We start from the raw sequence: 24,024 nt of genomic DNA on the forward strand, positions 1-24,024 counted from the left end.
AAGAAAAGTACAATTTAAAACTGGGAAATTTACTTTTAAAAAGTTACTTCGCATCGCTGGATATTACTGCTGGTCATTTAACATTTCGATTGAAAAACTACCACAACTATTATTACAATGTCTGGTGGTTATGGCTCTGTGTATTATAAATCGAGTAAGTAGAGTGATAAATGTATTGAAAAATATCAACAATTATTTAAATTTCACCTATAACTTAGAAACATTATCCTACATAACCATAACAAGCCAAAACTTGTGTCTGTTTGGTGAGCGTACAGTTGGTTAATCTTGGTCAAAACAATCATGGGCGAGTTTATTTCGCCTCCTTCACCTGAGGTAAAATCTTATTGAAAGAACTAGTCTCGTTGGCAGCAGTTAAATAATAAAGTACAAGAGATAAACCAACAAGCCTAACCGACAAGAACTGAGTCAGGATGACAACACACAGCCCTAGTTTCTTTAGAGATCCTTCAAGGAAGCAAAAATAAAGCACTACATGAACAACTTGAAAAGGTAAATTTGTAATCTTGCATCCACTAAAAACACACTGGATATTAGCATTTTTGCTAATATGGGAAGCTAATACTGCACACTAAGTCAAATAATCTTTCATGTATCTGTTTTGTTGACAGAATAAGATTGGAAGATAAAGAGAGGTTTGTGGTTTTTAATTATACCCGCTAAAGATTATCATCAGCTCAGATCAGCTATCAGGTAAAGTTGGCTCTAGGCTAACAAACGAAGGGGGGTGGTTTGACACTAGAGGGAGGATGTTCCAGTAAGGCACAGAAAAAAAAGTACAGTGAGAATGAAGACAGAAATTCCTCTGGTGTCACAATGCCTTTGGCCCTCCCTTCCTATGAAAACAACGCTCCTATTTCCCTGAATCCTGTCTGACTCACCAAGCATCACACACTTGCTGGTGTATGTATGTGCTAGAAGACATGTTACCACACACATAAAATTTGATGGGTTTTTCTTTGTGCCCAAATCTAACCTAGGAACAGCGATGGATAAAACACACTCACATCCTCTTTAGGCAAACCCTGAAACAGGAAATTGTATAAGAAAGGACATCACATTACATTGAGAAGAGAAATTCTAGCGTAATAGTACCTTTCTCTTTTTATAATTCCAATGAACCTGCAGTAACTGACCAATAACCAACCAATAAAGGTTTAAAGAGAAACTGTAAGTGCTTGTAAAAGGAGGGAGTAGAGACGCAGGAAGGGAAAGGAGGAGCCAGAAATGATTAAGCAAACGGATGAAGGGAAGAGATGGATCAGAGAGGGAAAATCCCTTTCCTCTCCCCTGCAGTGTGCCCTCAGATTCACATTCCTGTGTAAACAAAAAAAACAAAAAAAAAAAAGAATGAAAAAAGAGGGGAATGTTGGATGAATAAGGAAAGTGATTGAGGGGAAGACTCATGACACAGATCAGTGAACTGAAACTAAAGCCTACATGATTCAGCACTGATGAATGGGTTGAAACAAAACCTAAAAAGACAAGAAAATACATGAAAAATAAATAGTGCACTTAATGCATGCAGCAAAATGATAACAAGTAATTGTTTTAATACATGTATGTCACACTTGAAATTAAATCCATTTTAATACCATTATGGAATGTATTTAAAGAGGCCAATTATTTCAAAATAAATTGTATTTTGCACTATTAAAGGGGTCCTATTATGCTCCTTTACAAAGTCTTTATTTTGTTTTGGGGATGTACTTGAACATGCTGTCATGCTTGGTGGTTCAAAAAACGCATAATATTTCACATAATTTACATTATTACAATAGCTTTCTCCCCAGGCTGGCACAAACGGCTTGATTAGTTCCTAGTTCCACCTTCCGAAAATCCAAATGTATTGTGATTGGTCAGCAGTTCCACTGCGTTGCGATTGGCGAACAGAGTAAATAGATTAGTCTACGGTGCGGCGCGGCACCGACGCGTCCACGGATGATCATTAGTCAATGTTCGTGTTTACATCAGCCGCGGATCTGCATGTGTTTGGACCCTCTGTACCACACACGTGAACGGCGCGGCTTCAGCACGGCTACCAGAGAAGTTTGTGGACCCTTTAGTTAAAGCTCATGTTTAAATGAGCCGACCTGGGGCTCGCTGAAGCATCCCAAAAGTGGCTGTCCATAATACATGGCTAAAGTTAGGCGAATCCCCCACACGCCAACGAATTGAATTTCAGTAGGCGGGATTTACATTGTGACATAATAGCCTCCGGAAAACAACCGCTGCAGTCCAAACGAGCAGTTTCGTTGTAGTTCTTGAAAAGGGATTTTTTTAAAACTAAATATCTCCCTTTGGAGTGGACTTTGAGATTTGTAACTTTGTAGATGTTTTTTTGTGCCCAAACATACACACCACACACTGGCTAAAGTTCAAAAAGTGAAAAAGCATAATAGGACCCCTTTAATGGAGAATTGCTTGGATCATGAAAAGTGGGTCTTATATGTGTATCCCCTCCAGTCCTAACTTCCCTGCTCCGAGCAGGACTACAACCTGGGGTTGGCAGCATGGGAGGTGGGCAAGCTAACAAGCACCCTACAGCTCTTACCGGCTCGCCTCTAACTAGAATGCTAAAGACCAGCTATAGCAGCTCTAGCATTAGTCGCGAATGTGCCTCTTGAGACCAGGGGAATGAGGTGTGAGGTTTACCAGCTGGCCTCCATTACACTCATCCCCTAAACCTTGCTCCCATCTGGGTCATGGCACCAATGTGACCACTCCAGTCCTAACTTCTCTGCTCCAAGTGGGACTTGAACACGGGTTGCCGGCATGGGAGGTGAGGGCACTAACAAAGACACACAGCTCACAGCTGGCCTCTGTCACACTCACCCCCTAAACCTCAGTCCCATCTGTGTCATGCCACAGATGTAACCTATTCGGTCTTAACTGCCCCACTCCGAGCGGGAATCGAAACAACATCACGTTATGGGAGTACAGCACACTAACAAGAAGGCTAAAGACTTCAGCGTCTAGCGTCAGTCGCTAGCGCACCTCTTGTAACCCCTCTGATCCTAACGGGACTCAAACCTGGGTTGCCAGCATGGGAGGCGGGCATGCTAACAAGGATGTTAATGTGCTTACCTGCTGGCCTCTGTTACACTCACCCCCCCTAACTCTTTCTCCCATCCAGGTCATAGCACCAGTGTAACCCCTGAGGTCCTAACTGCCCCACTCCGTGCGGAACTCGAACCCGGGTCGCCGGCATGGAAGGTAGGTGTGCTAACAAGGACGCTAAAGATAGCAACCTTTAGCTTCAGTCGCTAATATGCCTCTTGAGATCAGGGGAGTGAAATTTACCCACACAGCTCTTACCAGCTGGCTTCTGTTACATTCACTCCCATAAAGCCTAGTCCCATCCAGGTCAACGCAACCAACACAACCCTGCTAAACCTACCTCCAATCTGGGTCACGGCACCAATGTAACCCCTCCAGTCCTAACTGCCCCGTTATAAGCAGGACTCATACCTAGGTCGCCTGCATGTGAGGTGGGTGTGCTAATAAGTACGCTAAAGACCGCAGCCTCTAGCTTCAGACGCTAGTGCACCTCTTCAGATGAGGGGAGTGAAGTCCACCTGCACAGCTCTTACCAGCTGGCCTCCGTTAAACTCACCCTCCTAAACCTCAGTTCATCCGGGTCACAGCACCAATGTAACCCCTCTGGTCTTAACTACCCCACTCTGAGCAAAGCTCAAACCTGGGTCGCTGGCATGCGAGGTGGGCGCCTTAACAAGGATGCTAAAGCTTTTACCAACTGGCCTCTGTTAAACTTCACTCCCATCCAGGTCACGGCACCAGTGTAACCCCTCCCGCTGGCATGGGAGTCCGGCAAGCTAACAAGGACACTGAAGACAGCAGCCTCTAGCATCAGTTGCTAGTGCGCCTCTTGGGGAGTGAAGTTTACCAGCACAGCTCATACCAGCTGGACTCCATTAAACTCATCGTTCTAAACCTCAGTTCATCTGGGTCACGGAACCAATGTAACCCCTGCGGTCATAACCACCCTGTTCCCAGCAGGATTCGAACCTGGGTTGCCAGCATGGGAGGCGGGCACGCTTACAAGGACACTAAAGCTCTCACCAGCTGGCCTCTGTTACACATGCCAGAATGGAACCAGGTCTAAATGAGTTTTGCTAAAGCCAGTTCAAACAAGCATAAGATGGTTTGCTGGTCTTATCTGATTTGGCCAAGCTAATGCTTAACTGATTTTATACTTATCATGCATCTGGTCCCCTAGCCTGATGATCTGAAAAGTAACCAAAACTAGCCAACGGATCTGTCTGACCAGGCTAAGAGACCAGAAAATAAGTTTAGGCTGGATTTAGGTCCTATAAGACCAATAGCATCGCGTTCAAAAATGACCAACGAGTTTCCATATTTGTTGTATTTAAAACTTGACTCTTCTGTAGTTATATCGTGTACTAAGACCGGTGGAAATGCAAAGCTGCGAGTTTCTAGGCTGATAAGATTAGGAACTACACTTCCATTCCGGTGTAATAGTCAAGAAAGTTTGCTGCCGTGACATGGCCGAAGCAGGCGGAGTATTATCAGAAATGAGTTCCCAGCTAGTTTAGCATTTGCACATGTGCTGCGTGGTATTACTGCTCCTGCTTCGGCCATATTACGGCAGCAAACTTCCTTGACTATTACGTCGGAATGGGAGTGTAGTTCCTAACCTTATCGGCCTAGAAAACTGCAGCTTTGCATTTTCAATTGGTCTTAGTACACAATATAACTACAGAAGAGTCAAGTTTTAAATAAGACAAATATCGAAACTCGGTCATTTTTGAACGTGATGCTATTGGTCTAATAGGATTCAATGATCTATGCTAAGCTATGCTAAAAGTGATATCGCCAGAACAGGAGAACGGCTGAAGGGATTTCAAAACGATAAAACTCAACTTATTAACTCGGGGGGAGTTGGAGAATGAGCCTATTTCCAAAAAAAGTGGAGTGTTCCTTTAACATTAACCAAAAGCTAGATCTAAAATGTGAATTTGATAAACTTATGCTAAATACCTGAAAGATCCATCTTAAAGAAGCCTAATAGGGCTTGCTGTTCTAAGCCAGTCCTCTAGACCAGTGGTTTTCAATCCTGGTCCTATAGGGACCCACAGCTCTGCACATTTTGTATGTATCTCTTATCTGACACACTCAGTTAAGTACATGGATCTCTCTCCTAACGAGCTGATGAACTGAATCAGGTGTGGTAAATTAGAGAGACACACAAAATGTGCAGAGCTGTGGGTCCCTAGGACCAGGATTGAAAACCACTGCTCTAGACTACTGTCTTCTAGACTTGCCAAGCTGGTCTTCAACTGGTTTTAGGCTGGTCAGCCATTTAGTTCCCCAGCCTGACCATCTGACAAGTGCCCAAAACCCCTATAAAACCAGCCAATGTACCATTCTGACCAGGCTGGGAGACCAGCAAGACCGTTTATGCTGGTTTTAGTTGTTGTTTTTTTTCCAACAAGGTAGCTATTTGTCTATTGATTAACATTCATTAGCAAGCTGACAAGAGCACATTTTGACATTTTAATTAAAGATTACAATAACGATGTTTAGATTAACATGCATCAACAAATCACAATGAAACCAGGAACATGCTTTAAGGAAGTAGGCACTATTTGGATTTTATGTTACACTTGAATTGAGTGCTAATATATAGTTAGGCCATTGTATGGCCTTTCTGTGAAGATCAGTGGGTCTTTAACATGTGGTAAAAGCATTTTTTATAATTCAGGATATAAAAGATAAGCTTGTTACAAGGCTGCAGAAGAGTGAGTGCGAGAGAGAGAGAGAGAGAGAGAGAGAGAGAGAGAGAGAGTTAGCGCAAGGGAAAGTCCCTTTTAATACCCTGCAACCTCAACACAAGGTATGTTGAGAAACAACCCAGGGTGTGAGGGGGGTCATGTGACTTCTCGGAATGAGGATACTTAAGTTCAGATGCATGCAGCAGCCACTTTAACTGTGTTTGCACATACACTCATAATAGTATAAAAACATACACTTCTGAATTTACTTATAGCCATGCAAACAACTCATCAGCTGTGGTCTTGCTTGACTGATAAAAGGCAACACCTGTCATAAAAACACATTTGTCATGCACACACACACACACACACACACACACACACACCAAACACGTGGCATGCTTTTTCTCATGTGCATTTCAAATGTCAGTGCCAGTGTTTGTTCATGATAGACGTGGGAGGACAATCATGTTTTACAAAAGTGAGGAGTGGAAATTAAGAATTTGTGATACAAGTCATTCTGGCACATACAATTTCTAGTGGTAGTAATAATGATAGCTGCAGTAACACTTTCCTCGGTACCATACTAGTCAGCTGTGCATCTACCTGCTGTTATAATATCGCAACATTCACTGTATGTACTCTGTAATTTTGGATTGGAAACACCAAAACAGTCATTTTTGAGCAATGCTGCAACAAAAGTTACTCAAAACTCCAGCTGTGCTTCAAAGACATGCTGATGCGCAGTTCACATTTCTGGGGAAATAAGAATTGAACACAGGATATAACACAGAAGTTAACCTCAACAATCTGACAGAAACAAGTTTCAGCCAGTGGCTAAGATGTATGCACAGCTTCTGGTAACTGCCGGCTGCCTGTGAATGTACAAGCGTTCCTGTTTGTGTGTGTGAAAGAGTGCGTCTGTACGTCAAGTGAAACCTAAACATGAATTTGAGGTGATTTTTGAGGTCTGGCTAGACATGCAATGGCGGTAATTGATAATGCGGTTGGTGGAAGTATGGGTTAACACAACCAGAAAAGGAGAAGAACAGGATGTGAAAGCCTGGGAACAGTCCGACAGGTCTGTGTGCTCACGTTATGTTGCTGACACATGAGAGAAAGATAAGGTGGAGGGCACAGGTTGCATGTGTTGTGGTGGGCATGTGGTGAACACACAAGTGGGCAGGCCAGCACTTCTAAAAGTACTCAAATAACCATGTGCAGTTCGCTGGCATTGCCTGAGAACAACACTGCCCTAGGAGTAATTTCCTCTTCTGCTTAAACCTTAGCTAAAGGTATCATGTGACAGTTAAGAACATATTTGTGGAAATTACAGTTAACCAACATATGCCCTACAGAGACAAGATTCAGGTTTAACTAGCCTGGTGTTCTTTGTGAATTAAATCTTCTAATCCAACAATACCCAACATTAATTCTCTTTTTTCCTACTACATCTTGCTGCGAAAACCATGTAGATCAGCACGAATTCCAAAGCTATTTTATGTGGAATTTATTGTCTATTGAACTACAGTTAATGAACTAACAATAACATTTAATTTTAATAATGAATAATAATTATTTATTTATTTGTGACCCTGGACCACAAAACCAGTCATAAGGGTCCATTTTTGAAACTGAGATTAATGCATCATTTGAAAGTTGAATAAATTAGCTTTCCATTGATGTATGGTTTGTTAGGATAGGACAATATTTTACAGAGATATTCGAACATCTGGAATCTGTGTGTGCAAAAAAATCTAAATATTGAGAAAAGTTTTCCAAAAAAAGTTCTTTGCAATTCAAATTACTAATCAAAAATTAAGTTTTAATATATTTACGGTAAGAAATTTACAAAATATCTTCATGGAACATGATCTTTACTTAATATCCTAATGATTTTTGGCATAAATAAAAAAAATCGATAATTTTGACCCATACAATGTATTTTTGGCTACTGCTGCAAATATACCTGTGCTACTTAAGACTGGTTTTGTGGTCCAGGGTCACATTTAATTTATATTATTACTTTTTTTCTATTTATATTATATATGTACAGTCAAGGCCGAAATTATTCATACCCCTGGCAAATTCTGACTTAAAAGTTACTTTTATTTTATTTATAGTTATTTTTTTTTTTTTGATTAGAAATGGCACAGACGTCTCCCAGAAGATAATAAGACGATGTGGAAGAGGCATCATTGTGGAAAAAATTATTACTCATCTTTTATTTACATTTGAACAAAAAGTGGCATGTTCAAAATTATTCATACCTTTCTCAATAATCAATAGAAAAGCCTTTATCGGCAATTACAGCAATCAAACGCTTCCTATAATTGCTGAGCAGCTTTTGGCATGTCTCCACTGGTATTTTTGCCCATTTATCTGGTGCCCAAGGCCAAGTTTCTCTGCAGACTGCCTGATGTTGTTGTTGAGAATTTTGATGTATTGCTCCTTTTTCATGGTGCCGTTTACTGTGATAAGGGTTCCCTGGTCCACCAGCTGAAAAAAACCCCTAAAACATTAGGTTCCCACCACCATGTTTGACAGTGGGGATGGTGTTCTTAGGGTTGAAGGCTTCTCCTTTTTTATGCCAAATGAAGGCTACATCATTGTGGCCAGACAATTCAATTTTTGTTTCATCTGGCCATAAAACAGAAGACCAAAAGTCTTCTTCTTTGTGCAGATGAGCATTTGCAAAGGTCAAGCGGGCTTTTGTGTGCCTTATCTGGAGAAGTGGTGTCCTCCTTGGTCTGCATCCGTGGAACCCAGCGGTGTGCAGTGTCCGTTGGACTGTCTGCCTTGAGATGTTGCCACCAGCAGAGCCCAGATTCATCAGGATGGCCTTGGTGCTGATCCTTGGATTATTTTTGACCTCTCTCACTATCCTCCTGGCCAGCACAGGTGTCACTTTTGGCTTCCAACCACGCCCTTTGAAATACTTTGCACTGTAGCCACTGGAACTTCAAAACATTTAGATATGGTCTTATAACCCTTTCCTGATTTGTGAGCAGCCACAATGCGTAGCCGCAGGTCCTCAGTGAGCTCATTTGTCTTTGCCATGACTGTCCACAAACCAACAGCAGAGAGCTTCTGTTTTTCACTTGTTGAGTTGATTAAAACAGCTGTTCCCAATAAATCAGAGTAATTAGGATGCTTTAGAACAGCTTGGACTATTTGGAATGGTATATAACTTTGAATTTTCCCATAGACTGTGACAGTTTGCAAAGGGTATGAATAATTTTGGACATGCCACTTTTTGTTCAAATGTAAATAAAAGCTGAGAAATATTTTTTTTCCACAATGATGCCTCTTGTACATCGTCTTATTATCTTTTGGGAGAAGCCTGCGTCATTTCCATTCAAAAAAACCTTGCTGGTTGAATAAAAGTAACTTTAAATCAGAATTTGCCAAGGGTGTAAATATTAAGGGGTTGACTGTATATGGAAGCTGAGAAGCAAGCACAAACATTATTTACCAAGTTGCTAAAATATGATTTCTTGGTTTATGTATTTAAAAAATATTAATAGATTACATTTTAAATATTTAGATTATTTAATTCATGAATAATAATATTAATATCTATTATATTAACAATAATATATTAATTACAATTTTTTTAGGTCATCCTGCGGTCCACTTGCACAATTACTGAGGCCCCCTAGTGGGTCCTGGCTCCCTTATTGAGAACCAGTGATCTAAATAAATAAATGTAAAGTATTGTTAATTATTAGTTCATGATATCTAACAAAATTTGCATGCTTGTTTTTTGTGTGTGTTTGCATACACTTTTTTGGTGTACCTAAGAACCTTCATACCTGTCTTAGGTTATTAACAACATCCAGGTCTTTGCGGCCCCGCCGATATATTTCAATAAGCCAGTTGACCAATTGGAAGTTCTCCTGGACCACAGCAATGTGAAGAGGCCTGCAAATGCAAACATATGCATTATTAGCAACAGCATGCATACTGATGTAAATTCATTAACATTAAACCACACAAACAAAACTAGCAACATTAAAATTGTACAGTGGTGCATGTTTTAACAATACAGGGATGAGTGTCTTTTTAATGGCCTGCACAGGTCAACTAATGAGTTCAAAAGGTTGAATCAATAACTCTTTACCTGAGTGACTTTCATGCGTATGACTCATCTCGTACACAGTGGCTCTAAAATGCAACCAGTGTCGGTGAGTACAGGGAAATGCTTATCTGCCTATCTTTTCACAGAAAGCCTCTCTGAGGTGAGAGTGTAGAAGTCAAAGTTTGGGAACAGGAAGAAAACATCATGTGAGAAAGAGAGAGGGACTCTTCATGAAATGTTTTAAATGATGTTTTTTTTTTTCAAAATCAGCTTCCAGTAACAGCTACTTTGGTTTGAAGTCACTTCCTGCCCTCAGGGACAATGGCACCGTTCTTTCTGTTTTGAATACTAATTATCATTATATTTACAGTTGCATTAGGGGCTTTCTGTGCTTTACAGACTCCTCTAGCAGAACTTCCCATGAAACCCTCAGAAAAATACAAAGAAGAACCTTGCACTGACTTGAAACACAAGCACAATGTATTTACAGTCTATTACAAGAGTCTAACATGCTCTGTTTACTTAGCCATTGATCACTGTAACATGCAAAACAATATTTAAAACAATGTCAAGGTCATTTGTGAACATATTGTGAACACCTTTTTAGCAGGACTAACACTTAGGGTTGCTATCAATGCAGATGCTATCAATGTAGAAATTTCTTATCTTGCATTATGAACTATAAAACAGTCATTGGAAATGTGGCAAGAATGTTAATAGGCCTGATGGGAAGTCATACTGCAACTGCAGGAAAAATGAAAGCGGGATAGAGAAAAAGGGAACAGAGAAGAACAGGGACTCATTGTTTATATTGTCTTTTGACTCGTATTGAGTCATTGTGGGATGAAACAAGCCGGAACACAGACAGTGGGAGAGCAAATGATTTGAATTATGGTGCTGATTCATATTCCTAATGTCATAAATGTAAATACTGTCCTATAAAGGGACATTGTGATTGCTTCATATGGGTTATTCCATTGTGGCAAGATTTTGTGAATAAAACAGAGTAAAATCAAATACTACATATATAAGCACAAATCTATATATTCAACATCGATAAGAACAGGTGATAAAATATAAGAACCAGACATTCCTGAAATATAACTTTTGTTTGGAACAAAAGTCATCATAAAATCGCATTCCTTTATGAAGCATCAAACCAAAAGAGGAAGAGAAGAGCCATTTAGTCAAAATGAACGCAAGCTGGCCTGACTCAGGCTATGACCCGCCTCGGTGAACTGCCAAATCACTGTTTCTCTGTTCCTTGGGTTTGATAAGAAAGCAGAAGAGTTTATTAAGAGCTTAATTGTTTCTTTATTTGTCGCCTTTCCTGTAAGTGAGCTCAACGTCACTGTACTTCAGGAAATCTCATGCTTTTTCAGTTCTGCCGTTAGGGCCATGTGTTCAGCCCTTCTGAAAAGACGTTGCTTTGTTGATCAAGACTCTTTATCAGATCTGAAGATTGTATTTTTACACAGAACATGTGAGGTAGGCCTGCATCACAGTGCAAAGGCCACATTAAAGACAGGATATTCTGCAAACAAACAAACAAACAAAAAACTAAAAATAGAGCTGCACACAATTACTAAATCTCTGCCTATGGCAGTTTCAGTAAGTGCTGTAATATGTGCAGGGACCTTTAAGATCAGAAATTGTGATTGTCTTTTAAATTGAGGCTTAAGTTTGAATAAAAGAGTTCTCAAATGAGACAAAATTTAGGCAAGGAGTTGACTGGATCGTTGGCGTTTTCTAATTACTCTAATTACTACCATTTCATGTGATTGACAGGTTGTTAAAGGGAAGGGATTCTTGTTTTCCGTCCTCGCACTAGTGCACACGTCATCAGAGAAGAGATATCATTGAGAGACGAAAAGGAAGTTTTTACTAAAGATTAGGTATCTTTAATAAAAAATTACATTGCACAGATAAATTATTTATTATAAACACTGCTATACTCTTCTGAAAAAAAATGTAAAAATGTTTTTTGATTTCATGATGACTGTGATAGTTGATGACATTAGAGTTTGAAGTAATTCTGCAAGTGATCTGCTAGTTATTGTTTAATCTTAAAGGGTTAGTTCACCCCAAAAAAATATTTTTTAATTAATAACTCACCCTCCAAACCTGTAAGACCTTTGTTCCTCTTTGGAACACAAATTAAGATATTTCTGATGAAATCCAAGAGCTCTCTGACCTTCAATTGACAGCAAGGGTCCTTCCACATTCAAGGCCCAGAAAGGTACCAAGAACATCATAGTCCATGTGACATCAGTGGTTAAATCGTAATTTTATTAAGCTACGAGAATACTTTTTTCTGCCAAACAAAAACGCAAACAAGCAAGGAAAGTGTGCACATGCATCAGGATACTTTCCAAAATAGCTCTAGGGTGATGCAGAGGATTATTTGTTAAATGTTTTTGCACAAAAGGTATTCTTGTAGCTTCATAAAATTACGATAGAACCACTGATGTCGATTGAACCAATGTTCTTGGTACCTTTCTGGGCCTTGAACATGGAGAGACCCTTGCTGTCTATGAAGAATCAGAAAGCTCTCGAATTTCAAAAATATCTTAATTTGTGTTCCGAAGATAAACAAAGGTCTTGGAATGACCAACATTTTCTTGAACTTGAATTTTGTGAGAAACAAAACAACAACAACAAAAACCCATCAAACACCAATACAAATTTAACTGAATGGCTCCCAAAAAATTTCAATTTGCTGACAATTTACTCGCTCTTAGGTATTTACCCTCCTTGGATTCTCTGCAGTGAATGGGTGCCATCAGAATGAGATGAACTAGAGTTGTGTGAATTACTTGTGGATTATTGTGATGTCTTTATCAGCTGTTTGGACTCCATTGGTGAGCAAGTGATGTAATGTCAAATTTATCCAAATCTGCTTCTATGGAGAAACAAACTCCTCTACATCTTGGATTGCCTGACGGTGAGTACATCTTTAGCGACTTTTTTTTTTGCTGTCACTTACTACACTGCAGGTCAGAATTTAGGTTCTCTCTCGCTTTCTTTTCGACAGATGAAACTCTCTGGGTTCCTGGAAGTGACTGAGAGTTAGTTAGAGGGTGAGTACATCTTTAGCAACTTTTCATTTTTGGGTGAACTATTGCTTTAACCAACTATTTTAAAATTTATTAAAGGGATAGTTCACTCAAAATGAAATTCTGTCATTAATTACCTACTCTTAGGTCATTCCAAATTTGTGGGACTTTCGTTCGTCTCTGAAACACAAATTAGGATATTTTTTAATGAAATCTGAGACCTTTCTGACCCTGCATAGACAACAACTGACACATTTAAGACCCAAAAAAGGTAGCAAAGACATTGTTAGAATAGTCCATGTGACATTAGTGGTATAACTGTAATGTTATGAAACTACGATAATACTTTTTGTGTGCAAAGAAAACAAAAATAACTTTATTTAACAATGTCTTCTCTTCCGTGTCAGTCTTTGGCATGCATTCATATGGAATATTTGATCAATGTCCTTACTACCTTTCTTGGTCTTGAACGTGGTAGTTGCATTGCTGTCTATGAACAGTCTGACTCTTCAATTTGATCAAAAATATTTGGTCTTACGGCTTTGGAACGACATGAAGATGAGAAATTAATGACAGAATTTTCATATTTGGCTGTACTATACCTTTAAATAAAATGCACATTAAGAAGTCCATTAATATTTAACAATGGCCTTGCTATTTAAACATCAAAAAAAGAATATAAATATGTTAATATGTTCGGGCTTTAATGCTTAATGATTTTTATATCACTATGTGGCTCACAAAGAAAAGCCAACCTCTGGATAAACAGACCCATATTAAACACATCAAAAGAAAATGTATTTATAAAAATTACTGTAAACTAACTGGCCTTTTATCATATAATCTTATCACATGTCTGTCTGTATGTGATGATCATTAGCTTTGCTGTCACTTACTACACTGCAGGTCAGAATTTAGTTTCTCTCTCTCTTTCTTTTCGACAGATGAAACTCACTGGGTTCCTGGAAGTGACTGAGAGTTAGTTAGACCGCAGCCCCAGATAAGGCCCGGGCTGAGACTGACGTAGGAACCTGAACATCATCAGAAGGAGATGAAGGGCTTATGGCGGGGCAGTGGCGCATATGTGGCATCCTGTACAGCCCAGAAACACAAACCTCTAACATCCCCTGCAGCACACAGGCCTGCTTTTGCTGCAGCAAACAAATTCAGAGGCTAAGGCAAGACATAAACAGTCTGAGCCAAACACATGACATGCAACCACTTGTATAAAAAAAACTTACAGGAATAGAAGAGACTATAAAACTGTTACAAGCAAGGTGTTTGAACAATGTGTCAAGGTGTTTCTCTGCATAGTCATGAGAGCTAAAAACAGCCTTCACATCACATGTAACTACTATTACTGTTTGGCCAACAGTAATATGTGTTGTTCCAAGCCTATCTGACCTTTCTTTTTTCAGAAACACAGAAGAACTGTTTTTGTCAACATAATTAAAGTTATTGGGGTCCAAAACACACATACATTGGACCCCAATGAGTTACATGGCACAAAATTCACATAAAAAAAAAAACTTATTTTGTGTTCCACTGAATGAAGAAAGTCATACATGTTTGGAACAATGAGGGTGTGTATATGATGACCAAATTTTATTTTTAGGTGTACTATACTTTAAAAACATGTATGACCTGTCGCGCAACCTTATGTCACTTCATATAAGTATGCAAACTATGACAGAGGAGGAAGGAAGAAAAAGTAGGTATGAAGAGTAAAAATGGCATGGGTATATAGGCTTACAGTACAGAGCGAAAGGGGGAGAGAGAGACTGATAAGCAACAGAGAAAAAGCGGTAAAGGAGGAAGTGAAGAGCGGATGTTTGGGTTTTTGAGCCCATTCATTTTAAACACACAAAGCAGTGAAGAAGATGAAAGAGAGAGAGAGAGAGAGAGAGAAAGACACCTGAAAAAACCGCAGTCACACAACAGACTCGCACTCACATCAGGCTTTCCCGAAAATGAGGGTCTGTGTAGTGCTGAGAAGAAAACAAGGTGAGAGCATGAGACGCCCATTGACGTAAGAGAGTAGAGACAAGGGGGGAGGCAGTGTGAGAGAAATAAAGTTGTTTTTCTGTTTGTGCAAATGCAATTGATTGAATAACATGATTGACAGATGTACATGTAAACAATAGACAGAAACCAGGAAATAGGGATCTACTGGAAACCAAAACTTACTTGCTAACAACTGTCAGCAATGTATCAGTTCAGAGAAGAAATGTGGTTAAGAATGTGGTTAAAAAATCTAACCAATAAAAAGCCAACAAAATAACAACATAACTAAACATTTTATTAAGAGAGCAGTTCACCATAACACTACACCTCATCGTTTGCATGTTATTTTAAACTTACGCATGAATTTCTTTCTTCTGTGGAACAATAAAGAAGAAATTCAGAAGAACTGCACTGGTCGCTCTTTTCCATGCAACTACAATGGCAAGCAAATGCATCATAAAAGGGGTTCATATGACTTGACTTGTTTGCTGTATTACATACTATCATTACATATTATCACACATTCCCTGGTATTTAAACCATGGTGTTGCTAGCATCATGCTCTATCATTTTGTATTCTTCCTTCAGTTTAAACAAGTCAGTGATTTGATCTTTGAGAACATAATCAGTGCTATTTGTGAAGGGAATCATTCAAACTGATTCTGTGAACTAGATAAAGTGATTCAATTAGGAGATCTGGCTCAAAAGAATGATTCATTCAGGAATCACAGTTTTTTTTAATGAACTCTCAATACTACATCAATGAGATTATCTGTTTCTTATCATATGGCTTCTTATCTAATACTAACAATATCATACAAAACACTTTTATGATACTTTCTGGTGCTTTTATGCCCATTTTTAAACCTGGGGAAAAGAGCATATCATTTACTCAGCCTCCTGTTGTTCCAAACCCATAAGATATTTTCAGAGCACAAATAAAGAAATGTTTAATATTCTCTCATCATTTATTCATGTGTACATCCATTCAACGTACTACTTAACATAACCCTTTATGCATGATATGCAAAACAAACCCCAAGCAAGCACATCTGAGTGCCTGTTTACCATATGCCCTATGTATGTTCGTTAATCAATCAGTGTGTATATGTGAATTAAATCCTTTACTAAATTTTAAGGATGCGACGGGTGCGACGATAAAATGATTAATTTTAATTTTCCGAATTCATCATGATTCTCTCTGGAATCGATTTTGAGCTTAGTTTTCAACAGCAGATGGCGCTCTAGGTTTGTTTTTAACCACACTCAAACGCTCACGAAGAAGTGCTCTTGCGCGTTCGCCTAATAGACCTTTCTCACAACTTCCGTATTTTGCGCCGGAAATACGTAATTGCTGTGTAAACCTATTTCCACCCCGGTATGCCGGTAACCAGTTAAACAACGTGAAAAACGCTTAACGTGGCTTAATGTATGTAAAAAACGACCAGGAAACCCCAAGTTTCTGTCAAACCTTACGTGGAACAAACATTAACTACTATCAAAAGAACGAGCCCTTATTCCACAGATAAAGTGAATAATATCACGTTAAGCGTTTTCTCCCCCATAGAAGCCCATTATAAGGAAACAGCGTAACGTGGTTTACGTACCTCAACAGCGACCAGGGAAAACCAAACTTATGTTAAATTTCCCTTATAATAAATACTTGCTGCTGTCAAAAGAACGAGCTCTCATTCAGCATATAAAGTGATCGCCCCCCATAGAAGTCCATTATAACAAACCATGTTAAGCTTTTTCCTTAATGGAGTTCTATAGGGAGAAAAGCGTGATATTATTCACTTTATATGCTCAATAAGAGCTCATTCTTTTGACAGCAGAAAGTGTTTATTATAAGTAAAAAAAAATTTTTGTATAATGGACTTCTATGGGGGGCGATCACTTTATATGCTGAATGAGAGCTCGTTCTTTTGAGAACAGAAAGTGTTTATTATAAGTGAAATTTAACAGAAGTTTGGTCTTCCCTGGTCGCTGTTAAGGTAAGTTAAACCAAGCTGTTTCCTTATAATGGGCTTCTATGGGGGAGCAAACGCTTAACGTGATATTATGCACTTTATCTGTGGAATAAGGGCTCGTTCTTTTGATAGTAGTTAGTGTTTGTTCCAAGTAAGGTTTGATAGAAATTTGGGGTTTCCTGGTCGTTTTTTACGTACGTTAAGCCACGTTAAGCGTGTATAAACGCGGATAAACTCTTAGTGGAAAAATGTATATCCTTTATCCAATTTGTTCCTCTTTGTGACGGAGTTTTCCTACACGACTCTTATGAGGTCGGCAAAAGTTATCTTTGGCAAACCAGCGAGGGAAGTTGTGTAGACGCTCTCCATTTTAATTTTAAATTACCCGGCTTTCTGCTGTGTTGACATTACACAGGAAGTCTGCATACCCTGCGATTGCGTATTTCCGGTTTCTGTGAAAAAGGTTTATTAGTGGTTAAATGCATAAACATGTCTAAGGTTAGATGCTTTCAATAGTGTTTTCGCAACCAGTCATAAATTGGCCATATTAGCACTGTATGTAAACAATGACACTAAACTGAACAAAAATTACATATTTTGCTGATTATTGCTCCTGAAAATGATCAATTATTGTCATGTTTTGGGCTGTAATAATCGGCCGGACGGGGAAACACATTTAGAGTAACTTGCGCAAATAAATGTCTGAGGAACAAAAGGAGAAAAAACTGAACCAGGATTTCCAGGGCAAGAATCTTGACAACTCTCGTGTTTGTTCTCATCATTTCCACTCAGGTAGGTGAAATATTAATATCTTAATTAATACTAATATCTGCTCATTAATATTGCTCCTACATATTTACCACCTATTAACTTTAGTTTGTCAAAATATTGCGCCCCTTCTTGCTTACTAAGTCCTTCTCTATATGTTCCAGTGTGGAACCTGCTAAATCATAAATTAGAAGAACAATGTATTCAGTACTACATTAAAGGAACATTCCACTTTTTTTGGAAATAGGCTCATTCTCCAACTCCCCCCGAATTAATAAGTTGAGTTTTACCGTTTTGAAATCCATTCAGCCGTTCTCCTGTTCTGGCGATATCACTTTTAGCATAGCTTAGCATAGATCGTTGAATCCTATGAGACCAATAGCATCGCGCTCAAAAATAACCAGTGAGTTTCGGTATTTGTCCTATTTAAAACTTGACTCTTCTGTAGTTATGTCGTGTACTAAGACCGGCGGAAAATGTAAAGATGCGATTTTCTAGGCCGATAAGATTAGGAACTACACTCCCATTCCGGTGTAATAATCAAGGAAGTTTGCTGCCGTAATATGGACGCAGCAGGCGCAGTAATATCACGCAGCGCCTGGAATTAGTTCCCAGATAGGTAACTTCCAACGAGGAAAGCTCCCTGTGCACGCAGTTGGTCATGATGTGCATGATATTACTGCGCCTGCTTGGGCCATGTTACGGCAGCAAACTTCCTTGACTATTACATCGGAATGGGAGTATAGTTCCTAATCTTATCGGCCTAGAAAATTGCATCTTTACATTTTCCGCCGGTCTTAGTACACAATATAACTACAGAAGAGTCAAGTTTTAAATAGGACAAATACTGAAACTCGTTGCTATTGGTCTAATAGGATTCAATGATCTATGCTAAGGTATGCTAAAAGTGATATCGCCAGAACAGGAGAACGGCTGAATGGATTTCAAAACAGTAAAAATTTTATTAACAGTAAAAAACTTATTAACTCGGGGGGAGTTGGAGAATTAGCCTATTTCCCAAAAAAGTGGAGTTTTCCTTTAACCGTGCAATCCATGCTGTTGTTTACATCCGAGTATCACCAATATGGCCGCGCATCTGGGTGACCAACTGACCAAAATGTGACATGCAAACCCTCTATCTGATTTTCCAAACCCATCATGATTTTCTCCAGAATCAATTGTAATCAATTTTCACAGCAGATGGAGCTCTAGGCTAGTTTTAACCATATTCAAATGCTCACAAAGAAGAGCGCTTGTGTGTTCAGCTGAGTAATGTTAGTGGTTAAATGTACTTGCACCTCGAATTTTATAACGCAAGATTAATGTAAACACAGCCCACTGTGGACACTCTTGTAATTCGCGTCAACCTTTTTGCACTTAATGAATGATTATTTTAGGTACAAGTGGTGAATATGTAAGGAACTGGAAGCAAGCAAAGTACGGCTGTTTCTAAAGCACACAGTGACATATGCTGTTAAAAAACTAAGTTCAGAACCGATTCAAGAGCGAATTGCGATGCATTCACAAAAAAACGCAGAATCAATTTATCGTCGCATCCCTATTAAATTTGTTCATTGTATAAATTGATTGTGTCACTTTTGAGATTTCTATTAAACTGCTCGATTCTTAAGGGGTATGCACACCAAAAGCAAAGCGAATATTCACATCACGTTTTCGCTCTAATTACTCGCAGGGTGTTTTTCGAGTTACTCGAGTAAATGAAAACATTGCCTAATGCTTCCTTCATTTAAGGATACGTGACCGGACGTGTAAATAAGCTCTTTGCTGATTGGCTTGCGTGACAACGCATCATGCGAATTGTCCGTTTAAAGGTTGTATCAGCGATTTCTAGCCTAAAACATAAAGTGTCAAATTCAGCTGACCTTTATTCACGATCCGCTCGCTGCCTGCCCCATAAATTGTCTGTGAAAAAACCGCGTCTCTCTGGTCAGCCTAGGGTCCGAGATATGCCAAAAAAACAATCGGCGCTATCAACTATAACCACAGATAAACAAACCGTGTTCCAACCAATCAGCGTCAGGGGGTTCGTGTTGTGGACTTTCCTACTGGTGCAGGGATGTGAGGGAGGCGGAGCGAAAGTCCACAACACCAAACCCCTGACGCTGATTGGTTGGAACAATGTTTGTTTTTGCTGTAGAATGGTTGGTAGTGCCGATTGTTTTTTTGGCATATCTCGGACCCTAGGCTGACCAGAGAGACGCGTTTTTTTCACAGATAATTTATGGGGCAGGCAGCGAGCGGATCGTGAAGAAAGATAAGCTGAATTTTACACTTTATGTTTCAGGCTAGAAATCGCTGATACAACCTTTAAGTTAAAACATTTTAACTTGCGTGAAAAATGCGATTGAGGCATATGTTGCGTGTTCGCAGCAATCAGCCAATTCGTGTCTGTTTACACATTTGCATTGGCGTTGTTTGTAATATACTTGTGCAAATAATTAAATTCGATTTTTGGTCTGCTCACACCATTATGGATTACTTTTACGGAGAGTGAGAGATTTCCCAATGGGTTCAAGTTCGAATTCACCACTTTGACCAACAAAAAAGCTGCTTTGTTTGAAAGTGACTTTGGTGTAAAGCAGGGGTGCCCAACCCTGTTCCTGGAGATCTACCTACCTGCAGACTTTAGTTCCAGCCCTGCTCCAACACAGCTGTCTGTAATTATCAAGTGCTACCTAAAAGATTAATTAGCTGGTTCAGGTGTGTTTGATTAGGATTGGAGCTGAACTTTCTAGGACGGTAGATCTCCAGGAACAGGGTTCACCCCTGGTGTAAAGTGTGCTTCATCGCTACAATGGATCTTTTTATTCCAGAAAATTTTTGCTGGTTTGTGTTGACATGAGGGTGAGTAATGATCACTGAGCTTTCATTTGATCTGTTGATGAGTCAAATAAATATCTGTTTAGTAAAAATCGAAGCGCTCCACATTCTCAAAATTGGAATTGGCTTCATTTGCTTACTAAGCATTATACGAGTACAGCGATGTTTTTAACTTCTGCTGACTAAATCTTGATATCAATATTGCGTGACACCAGGTGTCATTTTTGGAGAAGTCTCGCTCACATGAGAAATGATATTTTCATACTGAGTGAAGGTTCAGGTATTACAGTAACACAGTACATGTGTTTGTGCTAGTGCCAAAGCCTAAGGGACCAGAATGTTCATCTCTGGCATCCTCACAACCAGCCACACTCATAAAACCAACCCCTGAAACAGCAGCACGTGAAATAGCGAAAACCAGTTTCTCTCAATTACTCTTACTCATACCCACAAGATATACCCTCCTCCAGAATCAAACTCCCTTTCACGCTCTCACAAAGAACAGAGAATCCCTTTCTTCAGTGTGGATCATCAGATAAAATGATTTTGGTCTTCTTTTTGAACAGGAAGTTGAAATGGACTGGGGAACAAGAGGTCACAGTGACTATGTTCTTGACTTATGTGATTCAACCAGGACTACAATAAACACAAGGCACGTCTACATATTTTTAAGCACACTGAACCTATGACTTAAAATATTTTTAGATTTTTTTTGTTCTGGGTGAGTAAGCAAGAGTCAGAGTGACATATCTAGGAAAATCTGGAGTTTCCAACAAGCAAATAGAAAGTACATGTCCACCCTGCTAATACTCATAATTTACCTACAGTTACTAATAATAAACCTATGTGAAGTTTAACAATAAACTTCACCATTTAAAATACACAGTACATATTATAAAAAAATGGTTTGATCTACTTCTTTACCCGCTGAAATGTAGGATTGACCATTTTGAGGAACGCTGTTTTACCATAATGAATTCCTGAACAACAGCATGCCATGAAATGACTCTGAGACTTCATGAAAGAGTAAAAAACTCACGTGTCACCGTCTTCATCTTGACGTGTTGCCTCAGCAATATCTGCCAGCAGACGATCTGTGCTCTCCAGTGGAGGAGGCTGCCTAGGCCACTGGAAATATGGACAATCTTCTATAACCGCAGAGGGGGAACAAATATTAGTATTCACAAAGATGCATCTCAAACCAACATTAATGAAAAAGAGTTGTACACTCAAAAAACACAAATGGCCACATTCAAAAAATTTACCTTTTTCTGTATAAAAAGCTATTTCTTGCATTGCTACTTCCTTGCATCTTACCAACTAGAAGTAGTAGTATGACAGGATATGTTTGCTAATAAGTTGCTAATATGCTTGGGCTCAGTTTTGGACAGTTGCAGTGTGCATACATTTGGATTAGATTATCTTTATGAAAAGGCAGGAAAAGTTCTAACAAACTAAAGTTCTTCATAGAACTTTATCATAAAACCAAGAATTCATTGCCAGTAGAGTGGGGATTGTCAATGTGTAATGGTTTTCAGCACAATTCTAGAAATTATTACTTGTATGTTAGATTATCTGTATAAAGGAGACTAGAGAGTGGTGTAACACCAAGACTGTCAATTTAACCAATCAGAAATGAGCTATAGAGGTTATCATACAGCCAGCCAATGCCTGCCACCATCTACCTTTTAATTTGAGCTGTATGTAAAGTTAGGTTTAAATGACAAATCTTGTATCATCTGAATCTGTGGAGTTGTTTAATTTGATATAGAACATCCACAGAAGCTTTTAGTCAACTTAAAAAAAAACTTTGAAATATAATGACTACCAACGGAGGTTGTGGGACAGGCACTTTGACGTAAATCAATGCATAGTTAACAGTGTCAATGTTTTCAAAAGGTGTTACCTTTTGTGTTACTCTTCAAATTGATATATATTATGCACCCTGCTAAAAAAAACAACAACAGAAACCTTCACAGAAATTCTAATAGTTTCCACAACAAATACCATTACAAACCTTTAACCATTAAAAATGGTTTCCTGTAGTGTGCTTTGGTAAATGTTCCATTAGGATTTAGTGGTTTTAACAAGCCACCAGTATAAGGTGACCAATTACCAGTAGAGTACCATTTCAGTTTCCGTTAAAACCAGTACAGTTCCCAATGGTCTCTATTTTTTTTTCAGCAGGGTTTTAGCTATATAGTACAAAAAACAGTAACATTATGTATTACAACACTCCCTGGTTTCACCTCCGTGTGTTAACCCACTGACACGTTTTGAGCCACACATCCTGCTGATCAGCTCAATGGTTTCGCGTTGACTGTAGTTCGCTGAGTGGAGTGACCATGACTGCGCAATCATATGGTAGACGCACACGCTCCACGCAAACGGACACACACACTTTCACAATGACATGACATAAACTAAATTGAGCAAATACATCCAAATTTGCACTTAAAATAACAAGTGAGTGATCTTTAAAAATAAACATTTTTGTAAACTTACGATATGGTGTTAAGTGTGTCACGAACCGGGGGTCATTAACGCGTGGGTTTTCTTCAAATGCACTGAATATCCGCTGTTGCTCTGTGTCTGTTTGAGCTTCGGGGTTCTTCGGCACTTTCGGAGCCGAACTAGATGTATCTTTTCTTGGACCACTGTGGTCATGATCCACATCTAGAGGGAAAGGACGTTTCCTTGGCGGAAGTTTGGAAAATGAGGAATTCGCCGGTTTTCCTGCAGCGTTCGTTTGATTGTTGCATTTTGCGCTAGGGGTTATCTGTCGGGTTTGTTTGGGACCCTCACGCGTCCTGTTCCCCCTGACACCCACGGTGTCTGTTTGAGGAGTCTGCGAAACTGATCCATCACAAGTGTCCTCTGATTCAGATGGAAGAATTCCGTGGTCATTGCTGCACTTGTGCGCCGGTTCCACCTGTCTTTCTGGAGTATGTCTAGGGCGACCCTGGTCCCCCGTCTGCGCGCAGCTCCCACGCTCTCTGGTTTTGTTGGTAAGATCCAGTGGTACAGATCGCACAGTGTGATTACTGCCACTCATGGTCATTGTCCGATATATGGGTTCTAGACGAATCCTTTTATCACCATCATGTAAATCTGAATCTCTGCTCGGTCCCAAGATTACTATCACCTCAGGTTGTCTAAATTAAACAACATACTTACAGATGCTTTGCTCAAGATGTTTTAGAACAGCTCACTGAAGCACACATTCATAATCTTCTCATATGCAGAAAGTTTTCTATTAGAATAATCAGTAAAAAAAAAAAAAAAAAAGACAACTTAAAATCCCAAATAATTGCACATGCAATTAGAATAATGAAGTTTTAGGGCAATGACAATATGTCATGTGCATTAATATTATCATTATTTTTATTATTGATCATGAGCTGCAGTCATTATAATAACCGCTGCGCTGTTGAGCTCGCTGTCGCTATAATCTGAACTAAATTCACAGTCTCCCTGTCTCATTCACTCAAATTAGGAAGTAGGTGGGTAAGTGAACTCAGGGGTTT

At 39.2% G+C, this 24,024-nt stretch overlaps 1 protein-coding gene across 1 annotated transcript in view; it reads right to left on the minus strand.

Moving 5' to 3' along the window:
* Positions 1–23,649, minus strand: part of bcl3 (BCL3 transcription coactivator) — a 35,150-nt gene extending 11,501 nt beyond the window's left edge. Inside the window, exons 1-3 of the mRNA XM_073847820.1 lie at positions 23,003–23,649; positions 21,537–21,645; positions 9,593–9,701 (exon numbers count right to left, since the gene is read on the minus strand). Of these exons, the coding sequence (XP_073703921.1) occupies positions 9,593–9,701; positions 21,537–21,645; positions 23,003–23,558 (774 nt within the window). The 5' untranslated portion in view covers positions 23,559–23,649. The remainder of the gene's footprint in view (positions 1–9,592; positions 9,702–21,536; positions 21,646–23,002) is intronic.
* Between the last annotated feature and the right edge of the window lie 375 nt (positions 23,650–24,024).

The sequence above is a fragment of the Garra rufa genome, chromosome 9, assembly GCF_049309525.1.
Source record: "Garra rufa chromosome 9, GarRuf1.0, whole genome shotgun sequence".
In the NCBI taxonomy this organism is placed as follows: Eukaryota; Metazoa; Chordata; class Actinopteri; order Cypriniformes; family Cyprinidae; genus Garra; species Garra rufa.